This window comes from Electrona antarctica (assembly GCF_951216825.1).
Source record: "Electrona antarctica genome assembly, chromosome: 23".
NCBI lineage: Eukaryota > Metazoa > Chordata > Actinopteri > Myctophiformes > Myctophidae > Electrona > Electrona antarctica.
The window spans coordinates 39012461-39034481 of NC_136804.1; the positions used below are offsets into that span (position 1 = coordinate 39012461).

General features: G+C 51.6%; 2 protein-coding genes across 2 annotated transcripts in view; both read left to right on the forward strand.

The window, feature by feature from the left end:
- The window catches only part of sbf1 (SET binding factor 1), a 129577-nt gene that overhangs the window by 66118 nt on the left and 41438 nt on the right, over positions 1–22021 (forward strand). Inside the window, 10 exon segments of the mRNA XM_079494800.1 lie at positions 192–290; positions 2758–2962; positions 3511–3620; positions 4927–5076; positions 7688–7756; positions 10557–10715; positions 13741–14015; positions 19399–19571; positions 21812–21834; positions 21836–21886. Coding sequence (XP_079350926.1) covers positions 192–290; positions 2758–2962; positions 3511–3620; positions 4927–5076; positions 7688–7756; positions 10557–10715; positions 13741–14015; positions 19399–19571; positions 21812–21834; positions 21836–21886 — 1314 coding nt within the window.
- LOC306916673 (actin, cytoplasmic 2-like) lies at positions 15745–16872 on the forward strand (the record flags this gene model as incomplete). The annotated part of the gene is made up of 1 exon (XM_079494661.1): positions 15745–16872. One exon carries the CDS (start codon positions 15745–15747, stop codon positions 16870–16872), a length of 1128 nt encoding a protein of 375 aa, XP_079350787.1.

Consider the following 22021-nt stretch of genomic DNA (forward strand, 5'->3'; position numbering starts at 1 on the left):
ATGCAGCGTATCATAACTCTTAACACTGTGTCCACAGCTCATAGCCAATCAGGTGCAGCGTATCATAACTCTAACACTGTGTCCACAGCTCATAGCCAATGAGGTGGAGCGTATCATAACTCTAACACTGTGTCCACAGCTCATAGCCAATGAGGTGCAGCGTATCATAACTCTTAACACTGTGTCCACAGCTCATAGCCAATCAGGTGGAGCGTATCCGTCAAGAGGAGGCGTGTCCACACAAAGTGATGAACCACATCAAGGAGCTGGCAGAGCAGCTCTTCAAAAACGTACGTATGTCTCCCCATATCTATTACAGGTCACACCTGTGGTACTACAGAGATGTAATGAGTCACAGGATGCAGGGATGGTCTTTTAGAAATGAGTCCCAGGATGCAGGGATGGTCCTTTAGAAATTAGTCCCAGGATGCAGGGATGGTCTTTTAGAAATGAGTCCCAGGATGCAGGGATGGTCCTTTAGAAATGAGTCCCAGGATGCAGGGATGGTCTTTTAGAAATGAGTCCCAGGATGCAGGGATGGTCCTTTAGAAATTAGTCCCAGGATGCAGGGATGGTCTTTTAGAAATGAGTCCCAGGATGCAGGGATGGTCTTTTAGAAATGAGTCCCAGGATGCAGGGATGGTCTTTTAGAAATGAGTCCCAGGATGCAGGGATGGTCTTTTAGAAATGAGTCCCAGGATGCAGGGATGGTCTTTTAAAGATGAGTCCCAGGATGCAGGGATGGTCTTTTAAAGATGAGTCCCAGGATGCAGGGATGGTCTTTTAGAAATGAGTCCCAGGATGCAGGGATGGTCTTTTAGAAATGAGTCCCAGGATGCAGGGATGGTCTTTTAGAAATGAGTCCCAGGATGCAGGGATGGTCTTTTAGAAATGAGTCCCAGGATGCAGGGATGGTCCTTTAGAAATGAGTCCCAGGATGCAGGGATGGTCTTTTAGAAATGAGTCCCAGGATGCAGGGATGGTCTTTTAGAAATGAGTCCCAGGATGCAGGGATGGTCCTTTAGAAATGAGTCCCAGGATGCAGGGATGGTCCTTTTAGAAATGAGTCCCAGGATGCAGGGATGGTCCTTTAGAAATGAGTCCCAGGATGCAGGGATGGTCTTTTAGAAATGAGTCCCAGGATGCAGGGATGGTCTTTCAGAAATGAGTCACAGGGACATTTTATTTTTAGAGTTAGGACGTCATATTTTGCCATTTTTACAAATTGCAGCATTTAACTCCCATTTCATTTTATATGGTTATAATGTGGTTATATTCATGTAGAAAACAGAAGAATAAATGATGATTATAACTAAAGCTAGAAAAATGAACTAGAATAAAAAACAGTACAGTAGTGCATCCCGTAGATGCAGAGGTCGTTGTTTTATTGCGTCCCTTAACTATAAACTGAGTTTTGGGATACAAAATGCACCCTATTTTAATCTCTGGTACTATATACTATATACCGGACGGTAAGCTGAACCGTCTGGGCCTCTAGAGGCTGCTGAGCCAGGCTGACGGTAAGCTGAACCGTCTGGGCCTCTAGAGGCTGCTGAGCCAGGCTGACGGTTAGCTGAACCGTCTGGGCCCCTAGAGGCTGCTGAGCCAGCCTGACGGTAAGCTGAACCGTCTGGGCCTCTAGAGGCTGCTGAGCCAGGCTGACTGTTAGCTGAACCGTCTGGGCCCCTAGAGGCTGCTGAGCCAGGCTGACGGTAAGCTGAACCGTTTGGGCCTCTAGAGGCTGCTGAGCCAGGCTGACGGTTAGCTGAACCGTCTGGGCCTCTAGAGGCTGCTGAGCCAGGCTGACGGTTAGCTCAACCGTTTGGACCTCTAGAGGCTGCTGAGCCAGCCTGACGGTTAGCTCAACCGTCTGGGCCTCTAGAGGCTGCTGAGCCAGGCTGACGGTTAGCTCAACCGTCTGGGCCTCTAGAGGCTGCTGAGCCAGCCTGATGGTTAGCTCAACCGTCTGGGCCCCTAGAGGCTGCTGAGCCAGCCTGACGGTTAGCTCAACCGTCTGGGTCTCTAGAGGCTGCTGAGCCAGCCTGACGGTTAGCTCAACCGTCTGGGCCCCTAGAGGCTGCTGAGCCAGGCTGACGGTTAGCTCAACTGTCTGGGCCTCTAGAGGCTGCTGAGCCAGGCTGATGGTTAGCTCAACCGTCTGGGCCTCTAGAGGCTGCTGAGCCAGGCTGACGGTTAGCTCAACCGTCTGGGCCTCTAGAGGCTGCTGAGCCAGGCTGATGGTTAGCTCAACCGTCTGGGCCTCTAGAGGCTGCTGAGCCAGCCTGACGGTTAGCTCAACCGTCTGGGCCTCTAGAGGCTGCTGAGCCAGGCTGACGGTTAGCTCAACCGTCTGGGCCTCTAGAGGCTGCTGAGCCAGGCTGATGGCGTGCCGCGGGTTCGACTCCCGATCCCGACGGCCTTTGCCGTGTGTGTTCCCCCCCCCCCCATCTCTCTCCCCTTTTCCTGTCGGATTACTTTCAACCTTTCAATAAAGGCAGAAAAAGCCAATCATCGTACAAATTTGTCATCGTACAAATTTACGTCATATTTGGCGGACATTTGACCCAATTTCTCCTTTCATTGTCAATGGCAAATATTGAGACGTGTGGGGACAGAAGCTGTATATGTATATATATATAGGGCTGTATACTTCAATCTTCTTCATCCTACGTTATTTAATGTGTCCCTTCAGGAGAACCCTGTCCGTCCTCATGATGTTAATGTGTCTCTCCCCCCCCCCCCCCCCCCCCCCCCCAGGAGAACCCGTATCCTGCCGTCTCCATGCATAAGGTCCAGCGTCCGTCAGAGCTGAGCGTCCAGACCCTGAACCAGACCGCCTTCCCCCCGTTGGACCACGTCACCGTGGAGCTGTTCATCGACCACGCTGCGGCCAAGCTGAGGACCGCCCCGCCCGTCGTTAAGGCCGAGATGAGGGGCATGGTGCCCTCGGGACCCCCACTGGGTGAGAATTTATGAATTTGGGGATGGGATCTAACCTTAGAGTATATACTGTATGAATAGAGACGGCGCCGGATATCTCCTCTCATCCACTTGCATTAAGTTGCTCAAAAGCGCATAAGGCGATTTCACTCAGGAACAGAGTGCATTCTGGGATGGATTTTCCCCAAACACATGAACGCGCTGGCCGTTGACTATCATTGCACGCGTTCACGTATGAAACAGCGGCGTTCACGTATGAAACAGCGGCGTTCACGTATGAAACAGCGGCGTTCACGTATGAAACTGCGTTCACGTGTCATCATGAACGTGCACAATGATAGTCAACGGACCAGCGCGTTCATGAGTTTGGCCCAGCGCTGCAATACCAAATTCGGCCACTGTCCATTTCGCCTCAGGGTTTCCTCCGGGTGCCGTCTCTATTCATATATACTCTAACCAGTGTTGATCTCACGGGGGATGGGGTCTAACCAGTGTTGATCTCACGGGGGATGGGGTCTAACCAGTGTTGATCTCACGGGGGATGGCGTCTAACCAGTGTTGTTTCCATAGGAGACGCAGTTGACCGTGGCAACGTGCTGGCCAATAGCGCGCGTCGGCTGGAGGTGGTCAGGAACTGCATCACATACATCTTTGAGAACAAGATGCTGGAGGCCAAGAAGGTAATGACATCATCATGACATCATCACACTAGTAATGACATCACACTGAAGCCAAGAAGGTAATGAGGAAGAGTAGGAGGTGTAGAGATAGATACATTTGACCAGCGATCTTATTGTTATACAAGTAGGAAGACGTTTTTCAAAAAAGTCTACAGTATTTGTTAAAATGTTGTTTTTATGTGGGCACGCCCCACCAGTTCATTAAGTTTGCCAGGTGGGTGGTGATGAGTGGTGATCCACCTGAACTGAAGCCGCACCCACAGCTGTAGTTGTATGATAAAGGGGGAGGGGTTAGGGGAGGGGCTGATAGTGTGATGTCACTATATTACTGTTTTATTTCATTGGCCCGTTTGTCTGTCAAGGGTTCAGCCTCCAGGAAGAAACCCTAAATACAAAGTTAATACATCATTGCACATAAAAACGACTCCAGGGTTTTCTAATGAAGTACTGTCACCTCATAGACACATGAAAAACTGGAAAGATACAAAAATTGTGGCACTCCCTCTTGCGGGAACCCCTTTTGGTGTTTTAAGCATTATGTTATGCTTTAGCTATTGAAAAAGTAGCAGATCTACAAGCTCATAGCGCGGCATCGAGTGCCGCGCTATGAGCTGGTAGGTCTGCTATTTTTGAAAAATCGTAAAAATGTAGTGCAAATCTTTGAATATATATTCTTTCAGAGCGAACGTTTTTAACTCAAATATTAGCTTCTGGGCGGTCCCTGGAACATCATATTTTCATATGGGGGTCGGCGGCCAATTACATATAATTTTTGGGGTCCTTGACATGAAGTATTGAGCACCACTGAGATAGAAACATAGGTATTCCAGAAAACTGTCATGATTTCGACGTTGGGTATAAATGGGTTAAATGGGTTTGACCCCCCCCCCGCCCTAGTCGATGCGCTGCTTTCGGTATAAGCCTATCTCACAGAATTTCCCCGCCCCCCTTAATACGCCCCCTTTCGGGGTTAGTGGTGATAGCGTGACGTCACTCCATAGACGCTACATGTTAACAGAGGTCATTTAAGAAGTCTACAACTTTTGTTTTCTCAAGGTAAGGTTTGTTCCATCTGTTCGAGCTGATTTACCATCTTGTTTGCTTCATAATAATATTGGTCTGTCACATTTTTACATTAGAAAATGTACTTAGATTCTCCAGAGAAAAAAACGTGTAAATGCTAATGTTAAAGTCACCACTATTTACCGGAAGTGGGCGTGAAAAACGGGCTGTGAGATAGGCCTATTGTCTGACCCCGCCTTGTGTTTGACCTCTGCCCCCCCTCCCCCCACCCCCCCCCCCCCAGCTGATGCCCGCGGTACTGCGTGCGCTGAAGGGCCGCGCGGCGCGGGTCTGTCTGACCGTGGAGCTGAACCAGCACGTCCTCCAGAACCGAGCCGTGCTCGACGACACGCAGTTCGACTACATCGTCCGCATGCTGAACTGCACCCTGCAGGTGAGTCTGATGAACTGCACCCTGCAGGTGAGTCTGCTGAACTGCACCCTGCAGGTGAGTCTGATGAACTGCACCCTGCAGGTGAGTCTGATGAACTGCACCCTGCAGGTGAGTGATGAACTGCACCCTGCAGGTGAGTCTGGTGAACTGCACCCTGCAGGTGAGTCTGATGAACTGCACCCTGCAGGTGAGTCTGATGAACTGCACCCTGCAGGTGAGTCTGATGAACTGCACCCTGCAGGTGAGTCTGATGAACTGCACCCTGCAGGTGAGTCTGATGAACTGCACCCTGCAGGTGAGTCTGATGAACTGCACCCTGCAGGTGAGTCTGATGAACTGCACCCTGCAGGTGAGTCTGGTGAACTGCACCCTGCAGGTGAGTCTGATGAACTGCACCCTGCAGGTGAGTCTGATGAACTGCACCCTGCAGGTGAGTCTGGTGAACTGCACCCTGCAGGTGAGTCTGATGAACTGCACCCTGCAGGTGAGTCTGGTGAACTGCACCCTGCAGGTGAGTCTGATGAACTGCACCCTGCAGGTGAGTCTGATGAACTGCACCCTGCAGGTGAGTCTGATGAACTGCACCCTGCAGGTGAGTCTGATGAACTGCACCCTGCAGGTGAGTCTGATGAACTGCACCCTGCAGGTGAGTCTGATGAACTGCACCCTGCGGTCCACCTATGCTTTCTATGGCAGGGGTTCTCAACCCGTGGGTCGCGACCCCTCTGGGGGTCCCCAAAATTATTTAAAAAAAAAAAAGAAAAAGAAAAAAAGGTTTTTTTTTTTTTTGCAACTGAATGGCTGGAAAATGGAAATGAAGAGTTTACATATAGTACACATAGTACATGCATACACCTTCCCTAATGATTATATCTGGTTTCAGTATTTATTTATGGTCTATTGTCTCTATTATTGAGGTTATTTTAGCGGTCAATTTATATTGGGGGTCGGGAGGGGGCGGGGCGGGGGTCCCGAGACAGTGCCAAAGCATCTCCGGGGGTCCCCGGCCAAAAACGTTGAGAACCCCTGTACTATGGCATAGGCAGCTCCCGGCAGGATCCGCCCGGGAGAATCTAGACGCAGCTGCGCGACATGAGACTAATTAATTAGAGCAAGAGAGAGAGAGGTGTGTGTGTGTGTGTGTGTGTGTGTGTGTGTGTGTGTGTGTGTGTGTGTGTGTGTGTGTGTGTGTGTGTGTGTGTGTGTGTGTGTGTGTGTGTGTGTGTGTGTGTGTGTGTGTGTGTGTGTGTGTGTGTGTGTGTGTGTGTGTGTGTGTGTGTGTGTGTGTGTGTGTGTGTGTGTGTGTGTGTGTGCTCGCGCGTCAATTTAACAAAGGTGCAGACGATCAGAAATCAGCAGAGAGAGAGCGATGTTCGCGCTACTCTTTGCCGAATCGAAGTGGACTCGGACCCAGACTTTAGAATCGAAGTGGACTCGGACCCAGACTTTAGAATCGAAGTGGACTCGGACCCAGACTTTAGAATCGAAGTGGACTCGGACCCAGACTTTAGAATCGAAGTGGACTCGGACCCAGACTTTAGAATCGAAGTGGACTCGGACCCAGACTTTAGAATCGAAGTGGACTCGGACCCAGACTTTAGAATCGAAGTGGACTCGGACCCAGACTTTAGAATCGAAGTGGACTCGGACCCAGACTTTAGAATCGAAGTGGACTCGGACCCAGACTTTAGAATCGAAGTGGACTCGGTCCCAGACTTTAGAATCGAAGTGGACTCGGACCCAGACTTTAGAATCGAAGTGGACTCGGACCCAGACTTTAGAATCGAAGTGGACTCGGACCCAGACTTTAGAATCGAAGTGGACTCGGACCCAGACTTTAGAATCGAAGTGGACTCGGACCCAGACTTTAGAATCGAAGTGGACTCGGACCCAGACTTTAGAATGGAAGTGGACTCGGACCCAGACTTTAGAATGGAAGTGGACTCGGACCCAGACTTTAGAATGGAAGTGGACTCGGACCCAGACTTTAGAATGGAAGTGGACTCGGACCCAGACTTTAGAATCGAAGTGGACTCGGACCCAGACTTTAGAACCGAAGTGGACTCGGACCCAGACTTTAGAATCGAAGTGGACTCGGACCCAGACTTTAGAATCGAAGTGGACTCGGACCCAGACTTTTTATTTTTCTCCCTGGAAATAAAAACGTCTGGGTTTCCGATGCTAGATGGACGCTGACCCCCGCTGACCCCCGCTGACCCCCGCCCTAGTTGATGCTCAAAACGCGTGATGCGTTAATTATTATTATTATTCCAGATACGTATAGTCATGCACTGCAGTTTACAACGTTTATCTAACTGTAATACTTTATGGAACATACACTAGTCTAGTGTCTATTGTGGGAGAAGGATTTATCCACAACTCTAGTGTTTATAAATGTCACACATACCGGTAATCAAACATCACCTGAATTCTTATCAAGTCTCAAAGAGATGTGTGAGACGCTGACACTGCTCTGTGTGACAGACGTGTGAGGGCCACACATCTCTGTGTGACAGAGATGTGTGGCCCTCACACGTCTGTGTCACACAGAGATGTGTGGCCCCCCACGGACACTGTGCTCTGTGTGACACACTGTGTTGTTTCCACACAGGACTGTTCCCACATGGATGAGCACGGGATCGCAGCCGCCCTGCTGCCCCTCGTCACTGCCTTCTGCAGGGTAAGTTCTATCTATCTGCCCTCCTGCCCCTCGTTAAGTTCTATCTGCCCTGCTGCCCCTCGTTAAGTTCTATCTGCCCTGCTGCCCCTCGTTAAGTTCTATCTGCCCTGCTGCCCCTCGTTAAGTTCTATCTATCTGCCCTCCTGCCCCTCGTTAAGTTCTATCTGCCCTCCTGCCCCTCGTTAAGTTCTATCTGCCCTGCTGCCCCTCGTTAAGTTCTATCTGCCCTCCTGCCCCTCGTTAAGTTCTATCTGCCCTGCTGCCCCTCGTTAAGTTCTATCTGCCCTGCTGCCCCTCGTTAAGTTCTATCTATCTGCCCTCCTGCCCCTCGTTAAGTTCTATCTGCCCTCCTGCCCCTCGTTAAGTTCTATCTGCCCTCCTGCCCCTCGTTAAGTTCTATCTGCCCTGCTGCCCCTCGTTAAGTTCTATCTATCTGCCCTCCTGCCCCTCGTTAAGTTCTATCTGCCCTCCTGCCCCTCGTTAAGTTCTATCTGCCCTCCTGCCCCTCGTTAAGTTCTATCTATCTGCCCTCCTGCCCCTCGTTAAGTTCTATCTATCTGCCCTCCTGCCCCTCGTTAAGTTCTATCTGCCCTCCTGCCCCTCGTTAAGTTCTATCTGCCCTCCTGCCCCTCGTTAAGTTCTATCTGCCCTCCTGCCCCTCGTTAAGTTGTATCTGCCCTCCTGCCCCTCGTTAAGTTCTATCTGCCCTCCTGCCCCTCGTTAAGTTGTATCTGCCCTCCTGCCCCTCGTTAAGTTCTATCTGCCCTCCTGCCCCTCGTTAAGTTCTATCTGCCCTCCTGCCCCTCGTTAAGTTGTATCTGCCCTCCTGCCCCTCGTTAAGTTCTATCTGCCCTCCTGCCCCTCGTTAAGTTGTATCTGCCCTCCTGCCCCTCGTTAAGTTCTATCTGCCCTCCTGCCCCTCGTTAAGTTCTATCTGCCCTCCTGCCCCTCGTTAAGTTCTATCTGCCCTCCTGCCCCTCGTTAAGTTCTATCTGCCCTCCTGCCCCTCGTTAAGTTCTATCTGCCCTCCTGCCCCTCGTTAAGTTCTATCTGCCCTCCTGCCCCTCGTTAAGTTCTATCTGCCCTGCTGCCCCTCGTTAAGTTCTATCTATCTGCCCTCCTGCCCCTCGTTAAGTTCTATCTGCCCTCCTGCCCCTCGTTAAGTTCTATCTGCCCTCCTGCCCCTCGTTAAGTTCTATCTGCCCTCCTGCCCCTCGTTAAGTTCTATCTATCTGCCCTCCTGCCCCTCGTTAAGTTCTATCTGCCCTCCTGCCCCTCGTTAAGTTCTATCTGCCCTCCTGCCCCTCGTTAAGTTCTATCTGCCCTCCTGCCCCTCGTTAAGTTCTATCTATCTGCCCTCCTGCCCCTCGTTAAGTTCTATCTGCCCTGCTGCCCCTCGTTAAGTTCTATCTGCCCTCCTGCCCCTCGTTAAGTTCTATCTGCCCTCCTGCCCCTCGTTAAGTTCTATCTGCCCTCCTGCCCCTCGTTAAGTTCTATCTGCCCTCCTGCCCCTCGTTAAGTTCTATCTGCCCTCCTGCCCCTCGTTAAGTTCTATCTGCCCTCCTGCCCCTCGTTAAGTTCTATCTGCCCTGCTGCCCCTCGTTAAGTTCTATCTGCCCTCCTGCCCCTCCTCACTGACCTCTGTAGGGTAAGTTCTATCTATCTGCCCTCCTGCCCCTCCTCACTGCCCTCTGTAGGGTCAGTTCTATCTATCTGCCCTCCTGCCCCTCCTCACTGCCCTCTGTAGGGTCAGTTCTATCTATCTGCCCTCCTGCCCCTCCTCACTGCCCTCTGTAGGGTAAGTTCTATCTATCTGCCCTCCTGCCCCTCCTCACTGACCTCTGTAGGGTCAGTTCTATCTATCTGCCCTCCTGCCCCTCCTCACTGACCTCTGTAGGGTAAGTTCTATCTATCTGCCCTCCTGCCCCTCCTCACTGACCTCTGTAGGGTCAGTTCTATCTATCTGCCCTCCTGCCCCTCCTCACTGACCTCCGTAGGGTCAGTTCTATCTATCTGCCCTCCTGCCCCTCCTCACTGCCCTCTGTAGGGTCAGTTCTATCTATCTGCCCTCCTGCCCCTCCTCACTGACCTCCGTAGGGTCAGTTCTATCTATCTGCCCTCCTGCCCCTCCTCACTGACCTCTGTAGGGTCAGTTCTATCTATCTGCCCTCCTGCCCCTCGTTAAGTTCTATCTATCTGCCCTCCTGCCCCTCGTTAAGTTCTATCTGCCCTCCTGCCCCTCGTTAAGTTCTATCTGCCCTGCTGCCCCTCGTTAAGTTCTATCTATCTGCCCTCCTGCCCCTCGTTAAGTTCTATCTGCCCTCCTGCCCCTCGTTAAGTTCTATCTGCCCTCCTGCCCCTCGTTAAGTTCTATCTATCTGCCCTCCTGCCCCTCGTTAAGTTCTATCTGCCCTCCTGCCCCTCGTTAAGTTCTATCTATCTGCCCTCCTGCCCCTCGTTAAGTTCTATCTGCCCTCCTGCCCCTCGTTAAGTTCTATCTATCTGCCCTCCTGCCCCTCGTTAAGTTCTATCTATCTGCCCTCCTGCCCCTCCTCACTGCCCTCCGGTTCCACAGTCTCTCGCATAACCATGACCCTTCTTGTGTGTGTGCGCGTGTGTCTGTCTGTGTGTGTGTGTGTGTGTGTGTGTGTGTGTGTGTGTGTGTGTGTGTGTGTGTGTGTGTGTGTGTGTGTGTGTGTGTGTGTGTGTGTGTGTGTGTGTGTGTGTGTGTGTGTGTGTGTGTGTGTGTGTGTGTGTGTGTGTGTGTGTGTGTGTGTCTGCGTGTGCGTGCGACACACAGAAACTGGGCGCGGGCATCACCCAGTTCGCCTACAGCTGCGTCCAGGAGCACATGGTCTGGACCAACATGCAGTTCTGGGAGGCCATGTTTTACAGCGACGTCCAGAGCCAGATCAGAGCGCTGTACCTGGAGACGGAGGAGGGGGACAACACCTCTCTGGTAAGACTAGGAGGGACTAGGAGGGACTAGGAGGGGGAGAACACCTCTCTGGTAAGACTAGGAGGGACTAGGAGGGGGAAACACCTCTCTGGTAAGACTAGGATGGACTAGGAGGGGGAGAACACCTCTCTGGTAAGACTAGGAGGGACTAGGAGGGGGAGAACACCTCTCTGGTAAGACTAGGATGGACTAGGAGGGGGAGAACACCTCTCTGGTAAGACTAGGAGGGACTAGGAGGGACTAGGAGGGGGAGAACACCTCTCTGGTAAGACTAGGATGGACTAGGAGGGGGACAACACCTCTCTGGTAAGACTAGGAGGGACTAGGAGGGACTAGGAGGGGGAGAACACCTCTCTGGTAAGACTAGGAGGGACTAGGAGGGGGACAACACCTCTCTGGTAAGACTAGGAGGGGGAAAACACCTCTCTGGTAAGACTAGGAGGGACTAGGAGGGGGAAAACACCTCTCTGGTAAGACTAGGAGGGACTAGGAGGGGGACAACACCTCTCTGGTAAGACTAGGAGGGGGAAAACACCTCTCTGGTAAGACTAGGAGGGACTAGGAGGGGGACAACACCTCTCTGGTAAGACTAGGAGGGACTAGGAGGGGGAGAACACCTCTCTGGTAAGACTAGGAGGGACTAGGAGGGACACAACACCTCTCTGGTAAGACTAGGAGGGGGAAAACACCTCTCTGGTAAGACTAGAAGGGACTAGGAGGGGGAGAACACCTCTCTGGTAAGACTAGGAGGGACTAGGAGGGGGACAACACCTCTCTGGTAAGACTAGGAGGGACTAGGAGGGGGACAACACCTCTCTGGTAAGACTAGGAGGGACTAGGAGGGGGAGAACACCTCTCTGGTAAGACTAGGAGGGGGACAACACCTCTCTGGTAAGACTAGGAGGGACTAGGAGGGGGAGAACACCTCTCTGGTAAGACTAGGAGGGACTAGGAGGGGGACAACACCTCTCTGGTAAGACTAGGAGGGACTAGGAGGGGGACAACACCTCTCTGGTAAGACTAGGAGGGACTAGGAGGGGGAGAACACCTCTCTGGTAAGACTAGGAGGGGGACAACACCTCTCTGGTAAGACTAGGAGGGACTAGGAGGGGGAGAACACCTCTCTGGTAAGACTAGGAGGGACTAGGAGGGGGACAACACCTCTCTGGTAAGACTAGGAGGGGGAGAACACCTGGTAAGACTAGGAGGGACTAGGAGGGGGAGAACACCTCTCTGGTAAGACTAGGAGGGACTAGGAGGGGGACAACACCTCTCTGGTAAGACTAGGAGGGACTAGGAGGGGGACAACACCTCTCTGGTAAGACTAGAAGGGACTAGGAGGGGACAACACCTCTCTGGTAAGACTAGGAGGGGGAGAACACCTCTCTGGTAAGACTAGGAGGGACTAGGAGGGGGAGAACACCTCTCTGGTAAGACTAGGAGGGACTAGGAGGGGGAGAACATTCATTGGTTAGACCAGTCATTAGTCCTACAACTACAACCTATCTCAAACCCTCACCCAGTTCCACACTCACTCCAGAGGGCCACTATATTTCCACACTCACACCAGAGGAGCCACTATAGTTCCACACTCACTCCAGAGGGCCACTATATTTCCACACTCACACCAGAGGGCCACTATAGTTCCACACTCACTCCAGAGAGCCACTATATTTCCACACTCACTCCAGAGGAAGCCACTATAGTTCCACACTCACTCCAGAGGGCTATAGTTCCACACTCACTGCAGGGCCACTATAGTTCCACACTCACTGCAGAGGGCCACTATAGTTCCACACTCACTGCAGAGGGCCACTATAGTTCCACACTCACTCCAGAGGGCCACTATAGTTCCACACTCACTCCAGAGGGCCACTATATTTCCACACTCACTCCAGAGGAAGCCACTATAGTTCCACACTCACTCCAGAGGGCCACTATAGTTCCACACTCACTCCAGAGGAAGCCACTATAGTTCCACACTCACTCCAGAGGGCCACTATAGTTCCACACTCACTCCAGAGGGCCACTATAGCTCCACACTCACTCCAGAGGGCCACTATAGTTCCACACTCACTCCAGAGGGCCACTATAGTTCCACACTCACTCCAGAGGGCCACTATATTTCCACACTCACTCCAGAGGAAGCCACTATAGTTCCACACTCACTCCAGAGGACCACTATAGTTCCACACTCACTCCAGAGGGCCACTATAGTTCCACACTCACTCCAGAGGGCCACTATAGTTCCACACTCACTCCAGAGGGCCACTATAGTTCCACACTCACTGCAGAGGGCCACTATAGTTCCACACTCACTGCAGAGGGCCACTATAGTTCCACACTCACTCCAGAGGGCCACTATAGTTCCACACTCACTCCAGAGGGCCACTATAGTTCCACAGTCACTGCAGAGGGCCACTATAGTTCCACACTCACTCCAGAGGGCCACTATAGTTCCACACTCACTGCAGAGGGCCACTATAGTTCCACACTCACTGCAGAGGGCCACTATAGTTCCACACTCACTGCAGAGGGCCACTATAGTTCCACACTCACTGCAGAGGGCCACTATAGTTCCACACTCACTGCAGAGGGCCACTATAGTTCCACACTCACTCCAGAGGGCCACTATAGTTCCACACTCACTCCAGAGGGCCACTATAGTTCCACACTCACTCCAGAGGGCCACTATAGTTCCACACTCACTCCAGAGGGCCACTATAGTTCCACACTCACTGCAGAGGGCCACTATAGTTCCACACTCACTCCAGAGGGCCACTATAGTTCCACACTCACTCCAGAGGGCCACTATAGTTCCACACTCACTCCAGAGGGCCACTATAGTTCCACACTCACTCCAGAGGGCCACTATAGTTCCACACTCACTGCAGAGGACCACTATAGTTCCACACTCCAGAGTCGTAGCAAAAATAGCCAATCTACAAGCTCAAAACGTGTCGCAATTGACAGACGGACCCAAGGAGTGTGGACTAAATGCTTCTTCTCCCCTGTGTCTTGGCAGGACGGTGTGGAAGGCGGGGGTCCGGGGGGGGTCCGGGCGGGCGTCAGCGCTCTGGAGCTGGCGTCGGAGCAGAGCCGCCTGTGGCCGGCGCTGAGCAAGGAGCTGCAGACGGAGCGCGTGCAGAAGGAGGAGAGTACGGTGTTCTCCCAGGCCATCCACTACGCCAACAGGATGAGCTACCTGCTGCTGCCCCTCGACACCTCCAAGAACCGCCTGCTGAGGCCCGGCGGCCTGGGGGACGGGGAGAGTGTGTCCAACAGCTACGTTACCAACAGGTAGGAGGCCCGGGGGGGCCTGGGGGGGCCCGGCGGCCTGGGGGACGTGGAGAGTGTCTCCAACAGCTACGTTACCAACAGGTAGGGGGCCTGGTGGGGCCTGGGGGGGCCCGGGGGCCTGGGGGGGCCCGGCGGCCTGGGGGACGTGGAGAGTGTCTCCAACAGCTACGTTACCAACAGGTAGGAGGCCCGGGGGCCTGGTGGGGCCTGGTGGGGCCCGGGGGCCTGGGGGACGTGGAGAGTGTGTCCAACAGCTACGTTACCAACAGGTAGGAGGCCCGGGGGGGCCCGGGGGCCTGGGGGGGCCCGGCGGCCTGGGGGACGTGGAGAGTGTCTCCAACAGCTACGTTACCAACAGGTAGGAGGCCTGGTGGGGCCCGGGGGCCTGGGGGGGCCCGGGGGCCTGGGGGACGTGGAGAGTGTGTCCAACAGCTACGTTACCAACAGGTAGGGGGCCCGGGGGCCTGGGGGGGCCCGGCGGCCTGGGGGACGTGGAGAGTGTGTCCAACAGCTACGTTACCAACAGGTAGGAGGCCTGGGGGGGCCCGGGGGGGCCCGGGGGCCTGGGGGGGCCCGGGGGCCTGGGGGACGTGGAGAGTGTGTCCAACAGCTACGTTACCAACAGGTAGGGGGCCTGGGGGGGCCGGGGGGGGCCTGGGGGCCTGGGGGGGGCCTGGGGGCCTGGGGGGGCCCGGCGGCCTGGGGGACGTGGAGAGTGTCTCCAACAGCTACGTTACCAACAGGTAGGGGGCCTGGGGGCCTGGTGGGGCCTGCTGAGGCCCGGGGGGGCCTGGGGGGGCCCGGGGGCCTGGGGGACGTGGAGAGTGTCTCCAACAGCTACGTTACCAACAGGTAGGGGGCCTGGGGGGGCCGGGGGGGGCCTGGGGGGGGCCTGGGGGCCTGGGGGGGCCCGGCGGCCTGGGGGACGTGGAGAGTGTCTCCAACAGCTACGTTACCAACAGGTAGGGGGCCTGGGGGCCTGGTGGGGCCTGCTGAGGCCCGGCGGCCTGGGGGACGTGGAGAGTGTGTCCAACAGCTACGTTACCAACAGGTAGGAGGCCCGGGGGCCTGGGGGGGCCCGGCGGCCTGGGGGACGTGGAGAGTGTGTCCAACAGCTACGTTACCAACAGGTAGGGGGCCTGGGGGGGCCCGGGGGGCCTGGGGGGGCTGGGGGGGCCCGGGGGCCTGGGGGGCCTGGGGGCCTGGGGGACGTGGAGAGTGTGTCCAACAGCTACGTTACCAACAGGTAGGAGGCCCGGGGGCCTGGTGGGGCCTGGGGGGGCCCGGAGTGCGTCCTCTAAGGAAAGTAGGCTTTCTAATGACACAACCCGCCTTTGTTTTGGTGAGCAGCAAAAACGTTATTTTTATTTACGCTAAAGACGAGAGGCTGGTCTGCATTCATGCGAGTTCCGGAAGTTGAGAGTAACATAGCTCTAAATGCAACGCATTAGAGCTATGGACCAGAGCTAGGCCCAACTATGGACCTCTACGTCACGTCGACATCACAGCGAATAACATAAAAGGGACGAGAGGTAGAAACCGAAAGGTTCCGTAGAGAGACGAAGTCCCTGTCAGAAGGACAGCCATAATAATACAATATTTATACATGCATTATATAGAAATCTTCTTAGTACTCGCTTACTAAGTCGCTTTACAAGCTACTTTATTAGGAAGAAACTAGATTAAAACGTTTAAAGTAAAGAACAGCGGGACTAGGTAGGGAAGAGCCATGGAGGAGGAGATCGCCGCCCTGGTGTTCGACAACGGAACCGGCATCTGCAAGGCCGGCTTCGCGGGGGACGACTCCCCCCGCGCCGTCTTCCCGTCGCTCGTGGGCCGCCCCCGCCACCAGGGGGTGATGGTGGGCATGTGCCAGAAGGACAGCTACGTGGGCGACGAGGCCCAGAGCAAGAGGGGCATCCTGACGCTGAAGTACCCCATCGAGCACGGCGTCGTCACCAACTGGGACGACATGGAGAAGATCTGGCACCACACCTTCTACAACGAGCTGAGGGTGGCCCCCGAGGAGCACCCCGTCCTGCTCACCGAGGCCCCCCTGAACCCCAAGGCCAACCGGGAGAAGATGGCCCAGATCATGTTCGAGACCTTCAACGTCCCCGACATGTACGTGGCCATCCAGGCCGTGCTGTCCCTGTACAGCTCGGGGCGGACCACGGGCATCGTCATGGACTCCGGGGACGGCGTGACCCACACCGTGCCCATCTACGAGGGCTACGCCCTGCCCCACGCCATCCTGCGTCTGGACCTGGCCGGCCGCGACCTCACCGACCACCTCACCAAGCTCCTGACGGAGCGCGGCTACTGCTTCACCACCACGGCTGAGAGGGAGATTGTGCGCGACGTCAAGGAGAGGCTGTGCTACGTGGCCCTGGACTTCGAGCAGGAGATGGCCGCCGCCGTCTCCTCGTCCTCCCTGGAGAAGAGGTACGAGCTGCCCGACGGACAGCTCATCACCTTGGGCAGCGAGAGGTTCCGCTGCCCTGAGGCCCTCTTCCAGCCTCGCGTCCTGGGCATGGAGTCGTGCGGCATCCACGAGACCACCTACAGCAGCATCATGAAGTGTGACATGGACATCCGTAAGGACCTGTACACCAACACGGTGCTGTCCGGAGGCTCCACCATGTACCCGGGCCTGGCCGACAGGATGCAGAAGGAGATCTCGGCCCTGGCGCCGTCCACCATGAAGATCAAGATCACGGCGCAGCCGGAGCGTAAGTACTCCGTCTGGATCGGAGGCTCCATCCTGGCCTCCCTGTCCACCTTCCAGCAGATGTGGATCAACAAGCAGGAATACGACGAGTCCGGCCCCTCCATCGTCCACCGCAAATGCTTCTAAACGGGACAGTTCCTCTTCTTCTCCCTCCCCGACCAAATGCCCCAAACGACCCAAAACACTAGGTCGTCCTCAGACTCTATAGTATATATATGCATAGTTCATTATATAGATATTCCACTGTTAGGTTCTTAGCATACGTATGATTCTTATGTATTTGATGTATCGCCATGTCTTTTGTTCCTGCTTACTGTAAATCGCTCTGGATTAAGAGCGTCTGCTAAATGCCTACATTGTAAATTGGGTGTAGTTTTTTTCCTTGTTGGACCCCGTCTATAGCTGCTTGCAGCTACATTTGTTATTATTGTGGGCTCCAGTAGCCACGCCCTGTGAATCTCCCCATTGGAATGAAGGGATTCTTTTTAGCTATTCATTCCACTGTACGTACAGCACCATGTCCGTCTCTGAATAACCTGGCCTCTTTTTTCCTTTTCATTTTATTGTCTCTTTTGGTGTTAGCATTATGCTATTGAAAAATAACAGATCTACAAGCTCGTAGGTCTGCTTGTAGGTCTGCTATTTTTGAAAAATCGAAGAACGACTGACATAGAAACATAGCTTTTTCAGAAAACTGTCAGGATGTAGAAGACATTTTTAGAATCTGATCTCAGGTCAAACTGGGCTAATGAAGTGACTGTTTGAAGATCAGTTTGTGTAGAGCCCTTATGACCTACATCGTTTTCCAGCCAAGTCTGGGGATTTTGAGGATATTACAATGTTTGTTTAGATGACTTTATGACTTAAATTATTACAATGTTTGTTTAGATGACTTTATGACTTAAATTATTACAATGTTTGTTTAGATGACTTTATGACGTAAATTATTACAATGTTTGTTTAGATGACTTTATGACGTAAATTATTACAATGTTTGTTTAGATGACTTTATGACGTAAATTATTACAATGTTTGTTTAGATGACTTTATGACGTAAATTATTACAATGTTTGTTTAGATGACTTTATGACTTAAATTATTACAATGTTTTTTTACATGACTTTATGACGTAAATTATTACAATGTTTGTTTACATGACTTTATGACGTAAATTATTACAATGTTTGTTTGGATGACTTTATGACGTAAATTATTACAATGTTTGTTTAGATGACTTTATGACGTAAATTATTACAATGTTTGTTTAGATGACTTCATGACGTAAATTATTTTGCCGCCCAAGTCTAGGGACTTTAATGTTTGTTTTTAGCACTAAATGAGTGTCTCGTAAGGCGACTTTGAGTACAAAGAAAAGCGCTCTTATAAATGTACATTATTATTATTACTGGTGAGCTTGTAGCTATTTTCAACATGCAACTAAGTGTAAAATTACTAATACTGGATCTCTTGTCCACTAGTCCCTTCCTAACATTTTAGTCTAGTTTTTATTTGTTGACAATAGAGCGTCGCAGTCCCGCCCCCTACCATGGACCAGGAAATTAATCCCAATGCATTTTTCCCATAGACATTTCAAAAAGTATTTATTTAAAGACGGTTACACCGCGGACAAAGCCAACTCGAGTCGTGACAACTCATGACAACACAAACAATATTTTGGACCAAACAAATAATTACAAAGAAGAAAAACAACAAAAAAAGTGTAACTGTTGTAATTTTTTTCTTCTTTCTAATTATTTGTTCGGCCCAAAAAATTGTGTTTGTTGTCATGATTTGTCACGACTCGAGTTGGCTTTGTCCGTGGCGCAAACATCTTTAAATAAATACTTTCTGAAATGTCTATGAGGAAAATTAACGGAGAATAATTTCCTGGTCCATGGTAGGGGGCGGGACTGCGACGCTCTATTGTCAGTATATTTAGTTGGGCTTAGTTTTGTTTGGCTTAGATGTGATTGTTACTGTACTGACTGATACGATGTGTTTGTTGTTACTGTACTGACTGATACGATGTGTTTGTTGTTACTGTACTGACTGATACGATGTGTTTGTTGTTACTGTACTGACTGATACGATGTGTTTGTTGTTACTGTACTGACTGATACGATGTGTTTGTTGTTACTGTACTGACTGATACGATGCGTTTGTTGTTACTGTACTGACTGATACGATGCGTTTGTTGTTACTGTACTGACTGATACGATGTGTTTGTTGTTACTGTACTGACTGATACGATGTGTTTGTTGTTACTGTACTGACTGATACGATGTGTTTGTTGTTACTGTACTGACTGATACGATGTGTTTGTTATTACTGTACTGACTGATACGATGTGTTTGTTGTTACTGTACTGACTGATACGATGTGTTTGTTGTTACTGTACTGACTGATACGATGTGTTTGTTGTTACTGTACTGACTGATACGATGTGTTTGTTGTTACTGTACTGACTGATACGATGTGTTTGTTGTTACTGTACTGACTGATACGATGTGTTTGTTGTTACTGTACTGACTGATACGATGTGTTTGTTGTTACTGTACTGACTGATACGATGTGTTTGTTGTTACTGTACTGACTGATACGATGTGTTTGTTGTTACTGTACTGACTGATACGATGTGTTTGTTTTGTCCAGCATCGCCGGCAGCATGGCGGAGAGCTACGACACGGAGAGCGGCTTCGAGGACGCCGAGAGTTCGGACGTGGCGAACTCCGTGGTGCGTTTCATCAACCGCTTCGTGGACAAGGTGTGCAACGAGAGCGGAGTCACCAACGAACACCTCAAGGCTCTGCACACCATGATACCAGGTAATAGACCTCAAAGCTCTGCACACCATGATACCAGGTAATGGACCTCAAAGCTCTGCACACCATGATACCAGGTAATGGACCTCAAGGCTCTGCACACCATGATACCAGGTAATGGACCTCAAAGCTCTGCACACCATGATACCAGGTAATGGACCTCAAAGCTCTGCACACCATGATACCAGGTATGGACCTCAAAGCTCTGCACACCATGATACCAGGTAATGGACCTCAAGGCTCTGCGCACCATGATACCAGGTAATGGACCTCAAGGCTCTGCACACCATGATACCAGGTAATGGACCTCAAAGCTCTGCACACCATGATACCGGGTAATGGACCTCAAGGCTCTGCACACCATGATACCAGGTAATGGACCTCAAAGCTCTGCACACCATGATACCGGGTATGGACCTCAAAGCTCTGCACACATGATACCAGGTATGGACCTCAAAGCTCTGCACACCATGATACCAGGTAATGGACCTCAAAGCTCTGCACACCATGATACCAGGTAATGGACCTCAAAGCTCTGCACACCATGATACCAGGTAATGGACCTCAAAGCTCTGCACACCATGATACCAGGTATGGACCTCAAAGCTCTGCACACCATGATACCAGGTAATGGACCTCAAGGCTCTGCGCACCATGATACCAGGTAATGGACCTCAAGGCTCTGCACACCATGATACCAGGTAATGGACCTCAAAGCTCTGCACACCATGATACCGGGTAATGGACCTCAAGGCTCTGCACACCATGATACCAGGTAATGGACCTCAAAGCTCTGCACACCATGATACCGGGTATGGACCTCAAAGCTCTGCACACATGATACCAGGTATGGACCTCAAAGCTCTGCACACCATGATACCAGGTAATGGACCTCAAAGCTCTGCACACCATGATACCAGGTAATGGACCTCAAAGCTCTGCACGCCATGATACCAGGTAATGGACCTCAAGGCTCTGCACACCATGATACCAGGTAATGGACCTCAAAGCTCTGCACACCATGATACCAGGTAATGGACCTCAAAGCTCTGCACACCATGATACCAGGTAATGGACCTCAAAGCTCTGCACACCACCATGATACCAGGTATGGACCTCAAAGCTCTGCACACCATGATACCAGGTATGGACCTCAAAGCTCTGCACACCATCATACCAGGTAATGGACCTCAAGGCTCTGCACACCATGATACCAGGTGTGTATATACTAGAGTCTATATATATACCTGGTATCAGTCTAGTAACTAGACTGATACCAGGTGTTTAGACCAGTGGTTCCCAAAGTGGGGTCCCGGGACCCCCGGGGGTCCTTGAGGGAGTTCCAGGGGGTCCCCAGCTAAATGATAATTAGGAGCCAAATGAACCCTTATGGGTCTAACTATGAGAGTGTACAAATGGTTGCATTAACTTTGGTTTTACAATATAAATTGGGGGTCCCAGCGATAGAAATGCCATTAAATGGGGGGTCCGTAGACGAATGCATGTCAAACTGGGGGTCCTTGACATGAAAATGGCTGAGAATCACTGCTAGAACTGGGAAAATCTTATCTTATGGGGGTCCTTGGTATATATTTTCAAATGGGGGTCCGCGGGCCAGTGTTGTTTTCGTCGACTAAAACTAAGACGAAAAATGTCCGTCGACTACCTTTTTCCACTGAAGAAAACTAAATGGAAACTAAATGAAAACTGTGCTATGATGACTAAAACTAAGACTAAATATACTGACAATTTCGTCAACAAATAAAAACTAGACTAAAATGTTAGGAAGGGACTAGTGGACAAGAGATCCAATATAAGTCATTTTACCACTTGATTACATGCTGAAAATAGCAGATCTACAAGCTCACAACGCGTCGCCCTGCGACGCGTTGTGAGCTTGTAGATCGGCTATTTTCAGCAAGTGTAAAAACAGTCCTTACGACGGGATCAATGCCCACCAAGATACATTTTAGTCGACTAAATCAACTGTAGATTTAGTCGACTAAAATCTCATGACATTTAGTCGACTAAAACTAGACTAACACTAACACATTCCAGGTGACTAAAATGTGACTAAAACTAAATGAAAACTATTCAAAAGACTATGACTAAAACTAAAATCAAAATTTGCTGCCAAAAACAACACTGCCGCGGGCTAATGAGTGTCATTTTGGGGGTCCTTGACATAAGCATGAGCGTAAGATGAAACCAAATGGACCCGTGACTTCTCTCTCCCCCTCCAGACATCGTCCAGATGCACATTGAGGACTCTGGACGCGGTCCACAGGGAGTCCAAGAGGCTGCCGCCGATCCAAAAGGTAACCAATTCCTATTTTTACTGCCCCGCGGAGCCCCGCCCAGCAGACACGCCCACCCCCCTCCTCTCCACCAATCACAGCTCAGTCTCACAACAGAGTCACGGCAGGTACGTCTGTCTGCCTGTCGGTCAGCCA